Source organism: Dicentrarchus labrax, unplaced genomic scaffold (assembly GCF_905237075.1).
Source record: "Dicentrarchus labrax unplaced genomic scaffold, dlabrax2021, whole genome shotgun sequence".
Taxonomy (NCBI): Eukaryota; Metazoa; Chordata; class Actinopteri; family Moronidae; genus Dicentrarchus; species Dicentrarchus labrax.
The window spans coordinates 7,805,106-7,821,876 of NW_026136723.1; the positions used below are offsets into that span (position 1 = coordinate 7,805,106).

At 44.4% G+C, this 16,771-nt stretch overlaps 1 protein-coding gene across 5 annotated transcripts in view; it reads left to right on the forward strand.

Annotated features, from left to right (window-relative positions):
- Nucleotides 1-16,771, forward strand: part of arid1ab (AT rich interactive domain 1Ab (SWI-like)) — a 53,796-nt gene that overhangs the window by 17,560 nt on the left and 19,465 nt on the right. For 3 of the 5 annotated variants that reach the window (XM_051390119.1, XM_051390120.1, XM_051390123.1), the window contains exons 2-4: nt 3,357-3,578; nt 6,997-7,761; nt 8,969-9,085. In XM_051390119.1, the coding sequence (XP_051246079.1) occupies nt 3,357-3,578; nt 6,997-7,761; nt 8,969-9,085 (1,104 nt within the window). The remainder of the gene's footprint in view (nt 1-3,356; nt 3,579-6,996; nt 7,762-8,968; nt 9,086-16,771) is intronic. The other 2 variants (XM_051390121.1, XM_051390122.1) reach the window with 2 other exon arrangements.

Genomic DNA, 16,771 nt, shown 5'->3' on the forward strand with positions numbered 1-16,771 from the left:
TCCCAGCATGCAGTGCACAGACGTGTTAACATGATCGAATGAGGTTGAGAAGTAAAAAACTCGAGTAGGTTGAACGTCCTGTATACCCTGGATTTATACTTGGCTGCAGTACATAGTTTTTAAAGTCATTATGACATGTTATGAATGTCATTGTGTAATATTAGGCATGGTTTACGCAGGAGTCACACCCATTGGTTGTGACCTCCAGTATATTTGATTGAATGGTGCATTTTTTGCATAGTTATGTTGTGGGCAAATGAGTAGCTTCAGTAATGAAGGAGGCATGACCATACCTGAAAGGGTAAATCCTCTTTAATACAACTATTTAACAATGAATTGGGTTTTCTCACTGAGGGGATTTGTATGATGGCCAAAACTAATGAATATTTTCATTATTGATTTATCTGCTGACTTAAAAAAAAAATGTTTCTATAGCCCATGGTGGCATCTTCAAATTGCTGTATTTATCTGTCCAACAGTCCAGTATACAATTATATTCAATTTAACATGGTCATAATGTCAGACTATTCCAATTGGAGTAATGTACTGGCATACAAATAGTCAGATTCTGTGAACATTGTTAGAAAATATCAGCTCATCTATAAATATTGAGGAAATATTTGTACAACAAATTTTCAGCTGCTCCATTTCAAATGTAGTGGTGATTTCTGTAAGGTGCATATTGGTCTAACACTTGAGCGCCGTGCACACTTCTCTTTGCTATCTGATCACCTGGTCACGTGACCGCTATCTCCATCTTTTAGAGTGGTTGTTAAATGAGACATGAGAGAGGAAAGCCTGTTTTGTTTTGGGAACGTCAGCACTGACTCCACGTGGCTGAGGGAGCTGGAAACCCTGATTGTAGTGGACCTGTACTTACCAGCTCCTCTCCCTGCTGAGCCGGGACCCAAGCTGTCAGGCTACTTAATGGAAAAGTGGGTACGCTAGCCGGTGTAGAAATATTCTCGCCGCCGGCAAAATATAGACCAAAATTGGTGAGGGGAAAAAAAGGTTTGATTGTTTTATGGCCCTGGTCATCGCTGTGAGATTTTGTCTAAATGAGAAATAGATTTTACCTTTAGTGTTGCAGCTCTGTAGTTTGTAAGCATACGAGTCATTTTTCATGTGGATTGGAGGACGTTAGCGGCTGATTCAGGTCTCGTTGGCACACTTTACGGATGACACAGGAGGCTCTGTCTAACTGCTTAAGCAGCTCATTAGAAAAGAGCTATAGCATATTTCTATCCAGTGGAAGTCGCTCCAGCTTTGTTTAGTGGCAATGAGAAGAGTTTTTTTTTTTTTGCCATTATTGGACAAATACACCTGTCTGAACTGGACTGAAAACCAGCAACAAGACGGTGTGCGTTTCAGTACTTTCCACGAGTCATCTTCAGGCTGAGCAGTGTGTCGCATGGATCATTGTGGCATGATGTCTGGTGGGGGTGAGGAGGAGGTATGTCCTTCCTTGCAGAGTGGGGTTAAAAGTGCATTAGAGGTCATAGGAGAGTGTCTACCAGGGCCTGTTACCTCTTCCCTCCACGGTGCGGTCCGTAATGACCCTGGGGAGCGTAGTAACACCCCCTCCCATTCTCCTCCCCTCCTCTCATACATATACACAACATAACACACACACGCACACCGACACACACTCCTGAACCTGGAGGAGCTGAGGAGAGTGTGGCCTGGGGGAGGCTAGAGGGAAAACCTGGAGTGGAATTTGTTATCTTGGATAATGTTGGTTGACTGTCCTGACAGCCTGTTGCTCCCCCACCCCCACCTCCAACACCTACAGGACAGGATCCCCCCAACACACACATACAGTACATTCTGACACACACACACACAGGTCTCCTGCTGAGACACCCCCCACCCGACCTCCTCTTTCTCATTGCAGCACTGTCATTCATAGAGTGCCAAAGCCTGCTGCTTTATTAAAGCCCAGGAAGAGCAAGGCCTGGCCCAGGTTCAAACAGCAGTGCAGCTGGGACCTGTTACATTTTCGGCAGACTGCCCTCTCCGTCTCGCTGGCTATAAATAGCCCCGGTGGTTGTCTCCCTTAACCAAGGAAAAGAGGTTTTTGGGGGAGGAAAAAAAACACACACACACAGATTAATAACCGTGGGAAGCAATGAAAGCTTTGTGTCTGCTGCCCGAGGTCAGCAGGCCAGGAGGTGTTGCTACTTCAAAGCCCCCATTGTTGCTCGTACTTCTCTGCGGTGGGTTTGATGAGAGCACACAGGGTCTGCCAGTGGTGTGATGAGTTGATGGCCAGCAACCAGCTAGATACCCGCACTAGACGCTTGTGTGAATTTTGTTTTGCTTTTTTCAGATTTTCAGGGGATGACCAGTTCATTGTAGCTCAGCGGAATCCCATTTTAAATTGTATTTATTTTTTGTTGCACTGCTTGAGTGTTGTGTTTGGGGGGATTCCACCAAGCTCATCTCTTGTGTACACACACACACAACATCAGACACTTTATGACCTTGGCTCCAGCTGTTGACAGGCGAGGCTACCTCATTACGAGCCCCCCCCCGCTCTCCGTTTTCCTCCTTGGCTCTCCAGCCAAAAAAAAGGCCGTCTGGCCCAGTAACATTGCCTGCCCGGGCCATGTGGATCTCCCAGAATCCAAGCCGGCCAAGGTCAGCCCCCACTAACACCACCCCGGCCTTCCATCCTGACGTGGCTCCAGCTGAGGGGTGGGCCCAGCTCCAGCCACCGCAGACACTTCCACTTCCTTAAGCTTATTTTCATAGAAACCCTCCCCGACGTCTCCGCCGTAACAGTATCCACCCACTGGCACAATGATCTCCTGGGCAGGGAAACGCTCCTGGCGGATATAGTGGGCTCATTCATTCATTCATGGCCAATTTTTTCCCTTTCTAGTAGGAAAGTAAATCCACTACTGTTTTTTTCCCTCCCCCTTCTGCCTTTTGTTCTATATTTGCTTGATTATACTGTGACTGGTTTATGAGATGATGCTTGCACGACACATTGCAATGTTGGAGTCATCGTTTGTGTTCTTTGCTGAGTAATGCTTTTTCAAGAAAACCCACTAAAAGGTTCCAAAATATCCGTCTATATTTGAACTGGACTACATTTTCTCATCTTTTCCAGTCGTATCACTCCATTCTGAACAATATCCCATCAGTTGCCTCATTATAGAGCTTGTTATAGCTTGTTATGGTGTGTGACTGCAGTCTAATAGGGGCAGTAGACACGCCATAACCATCAACTCAAAAAACCATGAGTGAATGACAGTTATCTAAAGTCAAACCTTTTTCATGCAGTTCTGATGCCAGTGCATCCATCCACCGTTTCAGCTCGTTGAAACAAATTCTCTCTCTGTGTCCTCCAGCCTCCAAGCCCAATGGACCAGGTAGGGAAAATGCGTGGCCAGCCATATGGAGGACCCAACCCCTACTCCCAGCAGCAGCAAGGGCCTCCCACAGGGCCTGGACCCCAGCAGGGAGGCTCTTACCCAGGGCAAGGTTACGGACCTCCGGGCCCTCAGAGGTATCCGATGGGGATTCAGAGCCGAACACCTGGCGCTATGGGCAGCATGCAGTATGGACAGCAGGTCGGTATTTATTGATCTAGATGACTTTCGCTGCATCTTCATTGTAACCTTTGCTCAACTTCTCTTTGAACTTACGGTCAGACTTAAAAGGCCAAAGAGTCTTCAATCAAAGCTTGTGACTCTTCAAAGTGATTTTAAATTTAACTTTGTACCACCAGGATATTTGCCACGTCAAAGTGGTGATCAGAAGTTCTTGTAGGTTTACTTACAGCTTCTGACACCTCTGACTGACTGCAAATATAACAAGAACATAGGGTTTATTTACTTAGACAATGCGTTTATAATGAAAGATGTGGTAATCCTCAAAATGGAGCATGTTTCAAGTGCAGCATGTGACCAGGGTTGTGTCTGGGTCCAGAGACATGTTGGCCAAGGTTAAAAGACCGTGTCATGTTCAAAAAGTCAAACCTGTCTGAACAATCATCAACATGACTGTTGAAATCACCAAATATGAAGTCACTGTCTCGTGGATGGGAACTCTGATAAGAAACCACTGTGAGGGCAACGTATGAAAAAACGGCGAATGGGATTTGTCCTGCCCATGTCCTTAAAAAAGGAGTAACAAACCACTACCACAACCTGCCGGTGTTGTGGGTGAGCTGACAATTTGATGGGCATTACCAAACAAGCTACTTCTCTGTTGTTAGTAAAATAAAGTATAAACCAGGTGAAACCAAGAAGTTATTAACAATGAAACACCTCCAGCCTTAGGAGGGAGCATTTAACAGGGCCATTTTGAGTCTCTGTGATACTTAGACAGGGGGCGCGGCTTGAAGTTCAGACCATAAGTTAATAAGTTTTTTACATTCCTGTTAGTTGAGCATTTATTTGGTCTGTGACTGTTACAGGAATGGTGGAAATGGTAGCATACAGTAGATAAATGGACTTTATGAAGCGGACTCATTGGATGTCAGGAAGTAGAAAGGCAGTTACTTGTTCATGGTGAGTAATCATGGTCTGAAAATATTGAAATCAGTCCAGTCTGAAGTTTTTAAAGATGTGAGCAAAAGCATGAATAGACAAGGCACATTATCCTTTTAGCTAGAAGTGGAGCTGATGGCTCTAAAGCAGTAGTTTGACATTTTGGGAAATACGCGTATTCTTTTCTTGCCAAGAGTTGGATGAGAAAATCGATACCACTCTCAGCTTAGCATAGCATAAAGACTGCAAACGGGGAAATGGCTAACTGTCTGAAGGTGTGGCTCCTTGCCAAGAAATAGCCAGGATATAACCCTCTTTTTTATAGGGACTAAAAAAAAACAAGATATATTTTGTTACCTTCAGACAAAGCCAGGCTAACATTTTCCCCCCTCAGTATTTATGCTAAGCTAAGCTAACCACAAGGCTGCTTGCTGTAGTTTCATATTTAACAGACAGATGTGAAAGAGGTAATGTTCTTCCCATCTAAAATTCAGTAATCTGAATTTTAGGCCTTAAAATGTCTTAAATGTGATTTTGAAAATTGATTGGATCGAAATAAACGCTACTTTTATAACGTTGCATTTTTCAGTCTTGCTTTTAACTGTGTTTTTGGAAAAATATTTTATTGATAATGCTGTAAAAACTACACAACGAAACCAACATGGAACCAATACCCCAGTCATAGTAGTCTTAAAAAGGTCTTAGAAACCCTGCAAGAGATGAGTATATTTCCAAATTGCGGAACTAGACTTGTATGGTCTCTATATCAGAGAGACAGAAGAGCACTGCAGAGGACACACTGTTTATTGAAGTCTTGTTGTAAAATTTCTGTGTTTTAGACAGGAATATATCCTGATGTACAGCACGCACACGCTAGAATTATCTTGTAGTTCATCTTCAAAAAAGGAAATTGATTCTTCTATTATTTGTGCATACTCTGTACCCCATCACCCTAATGTAAGTGAAGTGGAGCACCGTACTTCAGCGCACGCACACACACACACACACACACACACACACACACACACACACACACACACACACACACACACACACACCAAACTCCCAACCAACTCTGGCCGGGTAAAGAAAATAACTCTAAACTAAAGACCTGTGTCTGTACAGGATTTTGGATAATAATGGTTTCCCCAATGTAACAGAGGCTGTTGATACGCTAATAACAACAGCCTGAAAATAATGCACCCTTTTCTTTTGTTCCATCAACAATGATGCCAAGGATTAGAAGAAGCATCCCCACCTATTGATCATAGATGATCCGATCAACCAAAGTTATTGGAGATCCCGAAAAACTATTTTCCAGAAATGGACTAAAGAATAAAACTGTTAGAGGAACAGACTTAAAGAGAGCAATCCACGCTCGAAAGCAAAAGGCTGGGGAAAATTCAAGTTGTGTGTACGGGCACAGTGGGCAGCGTTTTCTGACAGCGTCGTCCAATTGAAAACCGCAAACATCCAGTCTGCCATAGCTACTTACTCATAGCTAGGAATAAGACCCTTCTTGAACTCTCTCAGCTAGGCAGTCCGTCTTAACAGAGAAATGCATGCAGGGAATCCCGTAGAGTGAAGCCTTTTCTTTCACGTCCGCTGTCTGTGGTCTTGTGCCCATTGTGTGGTGTGATTATCTCATACTGGCCTGCCTGGTGTCTGACCGTGGACTCGATAAGTGCCCTGCAGAGAAGAAAACGGCTTCCCTTCCTTTGTCAGACTGATACAATATAGCCACTTCATGTTTTTTTTCCTAATGTGTGGCAACTCTTTACCATCTCTTATTTTCTTTGAATTCTGGAGTAGCTGAGATCCTTCCCAAAACAACAGTCTCTTTTTTTTTTCTTCTTCTTTTTTTATTACTGTGTTTCCTCACAAGGTCAGGGATTTCTCCTTCCATGCTCCTTCAGGGTAATGAAACGAAAACGCTGTATTGAAAGGCTTTCCGCGTGCAGGATCGGGTAGAATATGAAAAGCCTCATATTGAAGTTCAAGGAGATGAAGTCAAAACTCAATTTTTATTTTCACGGCTGTAATTTAAAGTGATACACGGCTGAATTCCTACACTTAGATGGTTTTTCTCATGCGCTTTGAGTGATCAGTTTATAGAGAGGAACACACTCCTCTCTTTCAGACAGTTGTCTTTCCCTTTTAATCTGTGAGTAAGATGAAGAGATGCTCTGATTACTCCGCTGAGAATGAATGGTAAAAAAAAATCAAAGAGCTGACTGGATATTTGGTTATTTTTATATATTTTTAAAGCTTTAGAAAGGATCTGTCAGTGCAGCGACTGTATTCAGGTTGTGATTGATATTCCACAGAGGGGCTCAAGATAGTAAACCTGTAGTAAAAGCTCAACTGAAAAAAGCTGTTTATGATCACAAGCAATTCAGCTGTGCTCGGTTATATTTACTCACATATCTGAGTGTTCTTCCCTCTTTTAAGGTGAACTATTGTTGATCCTGACCGATCGTTCTGTGTTCACGTCTAGATGTCAGCCTATGGACAACAGGGGCCGGGTGGCTACGGCCAGCAGAGCCAGAGCTACTATGGTCAGCACGGCCCCCCTCCTCACCCTGGCCAGCAGCAGCCTCCGTACCCTGGCCAACCACAGGGCAGCTCTGGAACTCCCTATTCCCAGCCGGGTCACCCTTCGCAGCCTCCTGGCCAACATGGGCAGTCAGGAGGACCCCCCTACCAACAGTCCCAAGGTCCTCACGGCCCTGCTCCAGGTCAACCTCCCTACAGCCAGCCCACACAATCTCAGCCAGGACAGCCACCCTACGTCCCTCCCCAGCAGCAGCAGCAGCAGCAGCAGCCTCAGCAGCAGCAGGGACCAGGTCCTCAAAGTCAGCAGGGCCCTCAGGGCCAGCCTGGCTACCCACAGCCCCCCGGACCAGGGCAGCCACCACAGCAGCAAACCCCGCAGCAGCAGCAAGGGCCACCGCAGCAGCAGCAACAACAACAACCACAACAACAGCAACAACAACCACCACAACAACAACAACAACCAGGAGGTCAACCTCCTCAAGCCCAGCAACCTCCAGGTCATGGTCAGCAGGGTCAACCATCACCTTATTCCCAGACACCCCCCCTTCAACAACAACAACAACAGCAGCAGCAACAGCAGCAGCAGCAGCAGCAGCAGCAACAGCAACAACAACAACAACAACAACAACAGCAACAGCAGCAGCAGCAACAACAACAACAGCAGCAGCAACAGTCACCATATCAGAGGTTCCCACCTCCTCCACAGGTAATAACACCACACAGAACTCTGTTAGCACACTTTAGCTGTACTGTGATGTGCCGTGTCGGGCCCATCTGTGTTTCCATTACTGTTTGCAGCAGGAGTATCCCGAGCTGACACATGCTCTTTACGTTTGCTGTACTTTAGCAGTGCTGTATAGATACTGTCCAGCCCTCTTTTCCAATGTTAATACCAACTAGAGCTGCAACGATTAGTTGATTTTAATTGATCAGTTGTCAACTATTAAATTAATGGCCAGTGATTTTGATAATTGATTCATCATTTTGAGAAATTCTTTGAAGAAAGAAATGTCAAAATTCTCTGATTTCATCTTCTCAAATGTGAGTATTTTCTGGTTTCTTTAGGCCTCTATGACTGTAAACTGAGTATCTTTGAGTTGAGGACAAAATAAGACATTTGAGGATGTCACCGTGGGCTTTGGGATACAATGATCAATAATGTTCACCAGTTTCTGACATTTTATGAACCAAACAGAAAATGACACAGATTAATCGATAGTGAAAATACTTGTTAGTTGCAGCTGCCTAATGCAAACTGAAAACTGTCGTAGCTGCTTCACAGTAAAAACATTCCAGTTTTTATTTATTATGGACTTGGTTGTGTGATAGTTAGAATGAATAGTATTTACTTCCTTAACATAACTGTAAAAATACTCCATAAGGAGGGTGAATATCTGGAAGGCTTTAACGGTGAAGCAGCTATAGGAGGTTCTGAATGAACCTTTGATATAAGCCATCAAGGGCTAACTTGTTGCTTAATTAAAGTTTAATTACTTACCTCATTAAAGAGGCTTCTACCTGTTAAATGAATAGTAAGAACAGTAGGATTTAGAACACAACAACTCTTACATTACATGGAAGCGGAGCTTTGCTGTTCAATTTGGTTGTTGGTGAAAAACACTAAGGTAAAAGGAAGATGAAGTGAGCTACTCAGGCAAAGAGCTGTAAAGTAAGCAATGACTTTTACTATGCCATGTCTTTCCTGTAGTGACACAGACACGCCATACAAAGGGTATACAGATGCTCCTGGCACGGCACACTGCATTTATCCAGCCCAGTGGAGATCTGTTATTTGTATCTATGTGTCAGTGGTTGACTTATAATGAGCCATAACAAGACACTTGATTTGGGATGTTATGTTTTTAACATGCGTGGAATCCATTGTGTTATATCCTTCTTGTCACCACAATCAGGAACTCTCCCAGGATTCCTTTAGCTCCCAGTCCAGCGCTCCTCCTTCCAACCAGCCCATGGCTTCCAACAAGAGCAGTCAGGAAGACAGCATGCAGGCCCGGCCCTCCAGTCTGCCGGTGAGCCCTCCAGCTCTTCATTTAACATCTGACATGTCCTCGTTGTAGCTGGGTTTACTCCATGGGCCACAACCACCTCCATTGTTTGCCCTGTTAATGCAGATTATTTAATGCTCTATAATGGCAGAAGTCCCACTAAAGAACATTTTCAGATATCAGATATTTCTCATTAGTTTTAAATCTTATGACCAGAGTCAGTCCAGTAGTTGGTAATCATGCTCTCTTGCAGCTATGGCCAGTAAAGACCAGACCAGAAGAAACTTTTTTTTGCTTTTTAGCGAATAAAGGACATGGTCTTTGAGTCTGAATTTGTAGACCCATTTGATGAATAAATGGTCTTGATGAAGGTCACTGTCTAACACAAAGTGTGTCAAAGTACAGCGTTTTTTAAAGTTAAAAATGGTCAACTGCATCGGTCTGGAAGCATCTTGCAGCCTTCTACCTGTATGATGATGATGATGATGATGATGATGATGATGATGATGATGATGATGAAATTTACCGATCAGCATAGTAAGTAGATTTCTTTCTCCCTGCTCCAAACAATTAAGACCCACTGTCGTCTGTTATCTGTCTCCCAAACTTTTTAACATACCCAACATCGCCTGGCACCTGGCTTTGTTCTATAATTCAGCAGTAGCAGTTAAACATGGTCGTAGGCACAGTTTTTAGCACACAGTTTTTTTGCTCTGTGACCAGAGCCCTCTGATGAATAAAATTCACACACACGTGAGATGAATATTAGATTTTTGGGCCCACTGTGCAAATCGATTGACTACCAAACATTGGAATTCAACTGCACCAATCTTTTTAGAGCAATCTGATGGACATTTTATGCTTTTTCTGGGCTATAACGACTGTGGGTATTGCATGCTTTACAAGACTAGGGTCAATATTCAGTACTTTGGACTGCTGACACTGGTGGATTCCCTGGTTTGTTTACTGCTTTCTGTTGAAGTACCTGCTAAATTACTGGCATGTTGGGAGATCCTGGAGGTCTGCATAAAATTCCAACTTATCCTAATGCAAACATTTTTCCCCAGTTGGCATGTAACAATGTTATTGACCCAATATCTGGATATTTGGGGGTGAACTGATCTAGTAAATGTTAAAGGCAGTGGTAACGAGTAAAAATCTGCACCCCTACTGTCATATTTTGAATTTAGACCGCTTTTCTGCTGCCTCTGACTTCAACATTCTCAAAGTACACAACAACAAGCTGATGCCAAGAGTGAGTAGAGCGTGTTCAAGCAGTGCAGTGCAAAAAAACCCATTTCTGCCAGGAAAGGGATTGTTGAAAGTGAAGCAAATCTGGTGTCTGATAGCCCTCTGGCTAAGATAAAGGTGAGAGAACCCCCTTCCCCCCCCACCCCCCATCTTCACTGTTAAAGAGGTGTCTCGCTGTAACACGTTGCAGTTTCCATGGCAGTGTTTATAGGTCAGACTGCGGAGCTAACCTCATTCTGGGCCTCAGGGAAGGAGAGTGAGAAATGAGATCATTAATGAGAGAGAATGAAAGTGAGAGAGCGGAGTCGGCGGGGAGGACGAGGAGGAGGGGTGTGTGTGGGGGGGGGGGATTGAGGGAGTGCAAGCAAATAACTTCAAATAGTGTGAGTGATTGGTTGGAGTGGGAGATGCTGAGTGGGGAGGGAGGGATGAGAGGCAGCTCTGTCTATGCCAGTAGGGGATGCCCTCAGGATGTGTTTCCCTCCTCTTTTATTTATTTCTCTTATTTATTTATACATCTCTGTGGGCCCAGCCATTGGCCAAGCAGGCCAGACCAGGGCTATTTTTATTTATTTCCCTCCGACTTCTCGGGGATTCCCTATCGGTGCTTTGTGATTGGCTGTGAGAGCCATTAATCTGGCTGAGGTGGAAGATGAACTGATCCCCTTTCTCCTCCTCCTCCCTCTTCTTCCCTCTTCACCCCTGTGGAGTGGACATGACACTGTGTGCAGATTAGACCATGCTGGCTGAGAGTAAAATCCTGACAGCCTGTGTCAAAACAGCTGAATTGACTCCTACAGGTGTTCTGAGTAGATATGCACCTGTGGTATCTGTCGTACCTGGAAATGAAGTTGTTTTGATATCCAGACTTACACAAACTCTGCCACAAATGGAAGAAAGTGTTTCTCATCGACCGGTATGCTATTATTTGCAACATTTATCGGATCATATTGTTAAGAAGAGGATCCGTGGCTATGAAAGCTTCATTAAACCTAACCCCATTGAATATCTGTTGTGCAGTAGGGCTCAGTGCCAAACCCAATACATTGTACCAGCTGAAATTTGGCCAGAAAGTCGAATGATTGGCTACATGCTTACCCCAAATTTAAAAAACATTTTGTGGTAACGAGACGTCGGCAGCGCAAAAGCACTAGCAGGGCATCTTTCTCTTCAATGCACACTCTACTCTGACGTCTGTTATAAACATCACTGTCTTTAGACCTAGGTGTCAGCAGCCCAGCTCCTAAATAAAGAGGGGAGATAAATTTAGTGGACAAAAATGGCTTTCAGGCAGGCTCTAGGAAGAGTTTACAAGAAGGAAACAAGTGTACTTAATTTATTGATTCATTTATTTCATTTTCCCTGCTCACTGTGGCTTTAAGGTGCCAGTATACTCCATCACAAATGCCTGTTGGATGGACAGAGAGCTTCGGAAACCCCAGTGTGCTTCACACATTTCCGACGACGCAATTGGGGAGGCTTTGTCTGACTATTTGTGGAACTTTCTGAAAAACGCATACGACTGCAGGCTTTTTGCTCCGCCTTCCAGTGTGGCTGTTGGGAACATTTTTAAACATGGTTTCTGAACCAGCTCTTTTCTAGCATAAATGAATCCAGTAAAAGCTTGCAGAAAAACTGGAGGTCTTGATTGAGCTTTACAGATAACTTGGACAACAAATAGATAACCGGAGATGTGTGTGACTTGAAATATTCTTCACTAAACAGTCCAGAAAATAAACTTGGAGGGGAACTAAACGAGGGGGTGTAAGCGCTTAAATTCATAAGTCATGCAGCTGCGTGCAGTGTTTCATTTGTTAAAATGGAAGCATGTCTGTTCCAGACCAAATGTGGCTGATTTGGATATCTCTATAGTCTTGTTTACTCATTCTTAAGTATAAATAAATAAAAGTTTTCTTCATATTAGACAATTTTATGAAGAGAAAAAAACTATTTTGTTGTGAAAGAATTCAAAGTAGGATGAAAAAAGATTGATCAGATTGATATTAGTAGTGAAACTCATATTGTATTGGCAGTGGTATTGAACATTTTCAATCCCTAAACATGTTTATGTTCTCATTAAAAGCAAGTGCACCACAATATTGTGTAGCCTATTGGGTATCATAGTTTAATGTTACGTATTTTTAATTTTTAATTTATTTGTGGTTGCACACAACACAATGGGCGTTATTGATTCAGAGTCTTTATAAGGGAAGCGTTGGTAGTCTAAACTTAAATTAAAATACACCTGACAGAATGTTGGGTACAGATTACAGATCTACAGGTTTAATTTGTTTGAAAAAACGTGCGTATTTAGTAAGAACCTGCAGTGATTTGTACAAACGCATTTGTTTTAATCTGCCTCAGAACGCGTTTGAATCCCGATCCAACAGCGGCTGAGGGGTAAGCGCCGTTTAGCTACTTTAGTAGCTTTCGCACAGAGCCAGCCAGACATCACCTCATCCAGAGCACAGATGGGTCTGTTTGAGCCAGGTGCTAAAAACCCAGCGTCTGTTAGGCTGCCGTTGAGGTGGGAATAAAGGGAGTACAGGAGGCTCAGCGCCTGCTGGAAGGCGCAGGTAGGAAAGCAACAGTCAGCTTGAGAAAAGGGCTGTGGATAAGAGGTGGAGGAGGAGGGAGGGGGAAAACCAACAGGCGGCTATAGTGGAACTAGCTGAGCAGGTTGAGCTGGTTCCTGGCTCCAGGACACACATGCACAGTTAAACTGTTGAGTACTTACCACACAGTCCGTTCCCCGGAACTGTTGTTGTCTTCATGGAAATCTCTTTACACTTTCAGTGCAGTCATAGCTGTAGCTGATGTGAATCTAAAACAACTTAAAGTGAGTACAGCACAATAAGCAATACAACTAGAAATATTACTGTGACCTGATAACAATAATGTATTTTCTATTAAAGGAAATGAATTAAGAGCTACGGCAAGGGAGAGAAAGAATAACTTTTTTGGACTTTTCTCTCTCAAATGCGTGACATTATTGTGTAATGAATAACTATAGTTTCTGATTAAAGGGGCACTCTACACCAATTTTACACATGAACAATTTTATTCTTTACAGGGTGCTCTGCACAGCTTGTGAAAACAGTTGTATTGTATCTTCTGTGGCTCTGGAGGGACCTTTTTAAATTAAAAACAAGAAAACACTGATGATGTCATAGTGATGTAATCTCTAATCTTTGGGAGCTTGAGATTTGAAATTGTTAGTATAAAGCCTGCATTAAAAGGTGTGAAGTTTAAACGTGGGCATTTAGGAGGCAGGGAGGGTCTGAGGGAAAATGCTGTACAGGTGCAGCGTGTGAAATGTAGGATCCTGTGTTGGAGCCTCTGCCGCTACAATTTTCACCGTTCTTTTTTCAGATGTTTCCCTCACAAGTTAAGTGCATTACTAGATCCCTATTCACATTCAGTGCTGCTTGGGTTCACAGCGCAGAACATCTCAGTCATGTTTTGAAGAAATATTCTTTAAGGGACCTTTGTATCACCAATGCGGCTTTGCTCAGTGTATAAATTGGTAGAGTGAGTGCACTGTCTTTATTTAGGGAAGACAATTACACTATCCCTTGCAGGAGCTAATAGGAAAGCCCACCAACTCCATCATGGCTCCAGCAGCAGTAAAGAAGGCCAGAGTCTTTGCTGTCACTGTCTGGCTTTGACACTCCCTGGAAGTGACACTTCCTCTCCATGTCAACCCATGGGAATGAGAATAACTACCAGACCCACCACCAGCTTCGCTCCCTCCCACCTTTGCTCCTTCTCTTTTTTTTCTCCTTTTTTTTTTAAAATCTCCTTGTCCGCTCCCATGTCTTTTGTACACCCTTTCTCCACTGTGGGGCTAATCCCACTCAGAACCGCCCACTGGCTGTGATGCTCCTCTTTTCTGATGTGTCTGAATGTGCTCCAGACTTGAGAGGAAGGTCACATGTTGGACACACACACACACACACACACACTCATGTTTGAGTTTGTTTTTTCTGCCCTCCCATCTTCCTGTTCCTCTTGCCTTTCCAAATAAGAGGCTTCATCTGGAGTGGTTTTATGTTGAAGGAAGGGCCGAGGGTTTGTCTACTTTGTGTCAGGGATGTATTTTTGCCTATTAAAGGTGGTGTAATAGAGTAGACTCAGCACCTTTTATTTAGCTCTACTTCAAAGTATAGTATAGTATAGAAGTATAAGCCTGGAGTATTTTTTAATGAGGTCCTAGTTTTCCCACCTTAAGACCTCACCCTTGCATGAATTCAGTCTTATGTGTGGTGCATTTGCAAAGCTGAGGGACCACCCACATCACAAAAATATACACCCCCCCTTAATGACCTTTAATGTTATGTGCCAAGCCTCCTGATCTGGAACTGAGGGATCTTCCAGTCTTGGTGCTGATCAACTCTGAGTCCCCCTCCTGCAATCCCCGTTCCCTGCTCAGCCCAGCCCAGCTCTGCTCTCCTCCTGCAGCTAAGCTTGTTTTTGCGACATAGCTCTGGAGCAATCAGCCTGACAAGGCCGGCCCACTTTTTTCCTCTCCTACCCAGCCCAACCCCCTCCTTGCCTTTCTCAATATTACACTCTGTTTTTTTTTTTTTTTTTGCTGCATTTCTCTTTCTTTCTGTTTTTATATATATATATTTCACTCTCTCTGCTTCTCTCCCGTTCCTCTTTCTATCTAAATTCTCGTTTTCTCTTTCCCTCGCCTGCGCCCTCCTCCCCTCCTCCTCCTCCTCTTCCCTTCCTCGTTCTCTCTCTTCTCTCAGTAAATCAGCTTTCATAACGCTGTGCAGCGCAGCCTTGTTTTGCGAGGCTCTGACGCTGACAGTATTCAGAGTCCGGGGCCAGTTTCCTGTTGCTATTCTGGGGCCCTTGCTTCCTGTGTGGACATGTCTTATTCAGATTCCAGGGTGCCTCTCGCTCGCTCGCTCGCTCGCTCCCCCCCCCTCCCCCCTAGCTCGTCTGTTTCTCTCCCCTGCTCCCTCTCTGTCTCACCCCTTTCTTTCCTCTATGTGATTTTTAATTAATGTACTTGAGAAAATTCAATCTGCTGACAAAGTGTGTTGTTTTGCATTTGCTTCAGTGAATTGTTTCTCAGCCGACTAAAACCCACAGCCCTGTTTTGCTCTTGCGAGCTTACACACACACACACACACACACACACACACACACACACACACACACACACACACACACACACACAGAGCACTCTCCCTCTCCCTCTTTGCTCTCTCCGCTCACTCACACACTCACACTCGCACACACACTCTCTCATGCCCCTCCCCTCTGCCTCCATTTCTGCTGGGCTGAGCTAGTTTTGCAGCACAAAGACTGTGGCTGACTGCAGCACTGTCTGTGCTCTGCTTTCTCCTGCTCTCGCTGGAACAAGCTGCTGAGCCCAGATGGATGAAAACCGGCCTCACAATGAAATTAACTCTCACTCTATGAAATAACCTCTATATTATTTTTTTCTCCCCCTCTCCCCAGTTAATTCACTGGCGGTATCAGTTGCTTTGGTAGCGCCCCCTAGACACGCTATGTGTGTGTGCGTGTGTGACAGTAGGAGGGGAGGGGCGTTGCTACTCTGGAGAGCAAGCAGACTGGCTGTAGGGGTCTGGAGCCTCCCCACCCACCCAAGCCCCCCTCCCACCTACCTCACCCCGAGGCCCCTCCAGCCCCCTCGCCCTCCGTATCCCAGCACCCCTCACCTCGGGCTGGGCAGCTGCCTGCCTCACTTGGGCATCTGTGCTCTGCCCTGGGACTCCCTGCTACTATTGTGATCTCTACAAAAGGCCCCCCACGCACACACCATCTCCCCATTATTCACAGCAATCAGACCGCCCCCCCCCACACCCCCTCCCCTTCACCACCTCCCTTCATCTACTCTGTGTTAGCTACACACAGGCTGCTGCAGTGTTTGTGTGCCTCGCACACCCCCTTTTTTGTTACCCCCACAGAGTAGCTCAATTAGGCAAATGTGGAGCGTTTAAAAAAGAACTCCCTACTCATTGATTAAGATTCATAGTTGGCCTTTATTTCATTTTCTGACTGCAAGCCTGTATCACACAGGAATGTTAAAGCAGAACAGTATTGATCAGTGTCAAATGAGTTGTATTTTTTTTTGTCTTAGCAGTACGAGACTCTTTTTCTAAATTATGCTGGTTCACTCTTTCATCTCTTACTTTTGCTATTATCCTTCCCACGTGGCTGCTGGTGATGAAGAAGTAGTAGTGTAATGGTGATCTCAGGGGAGCTAGAAGTAGCTTGTCTATGGAGGTAGTAGACATTGTGTCTGTGGCACTGATACTCCAGACAAGATATCTAACCCCAGCGGGGTGCTCGCAGGCTCAGAGCATTGTGTCACCCTACTGGCCTATTCACTATCCACGTTTGTTGTTTGCCTACATCTTGGAGAAAAGAAATAACAGAACTCAGACATCTTAATTTCATCCACCGAGTGGATTGTGA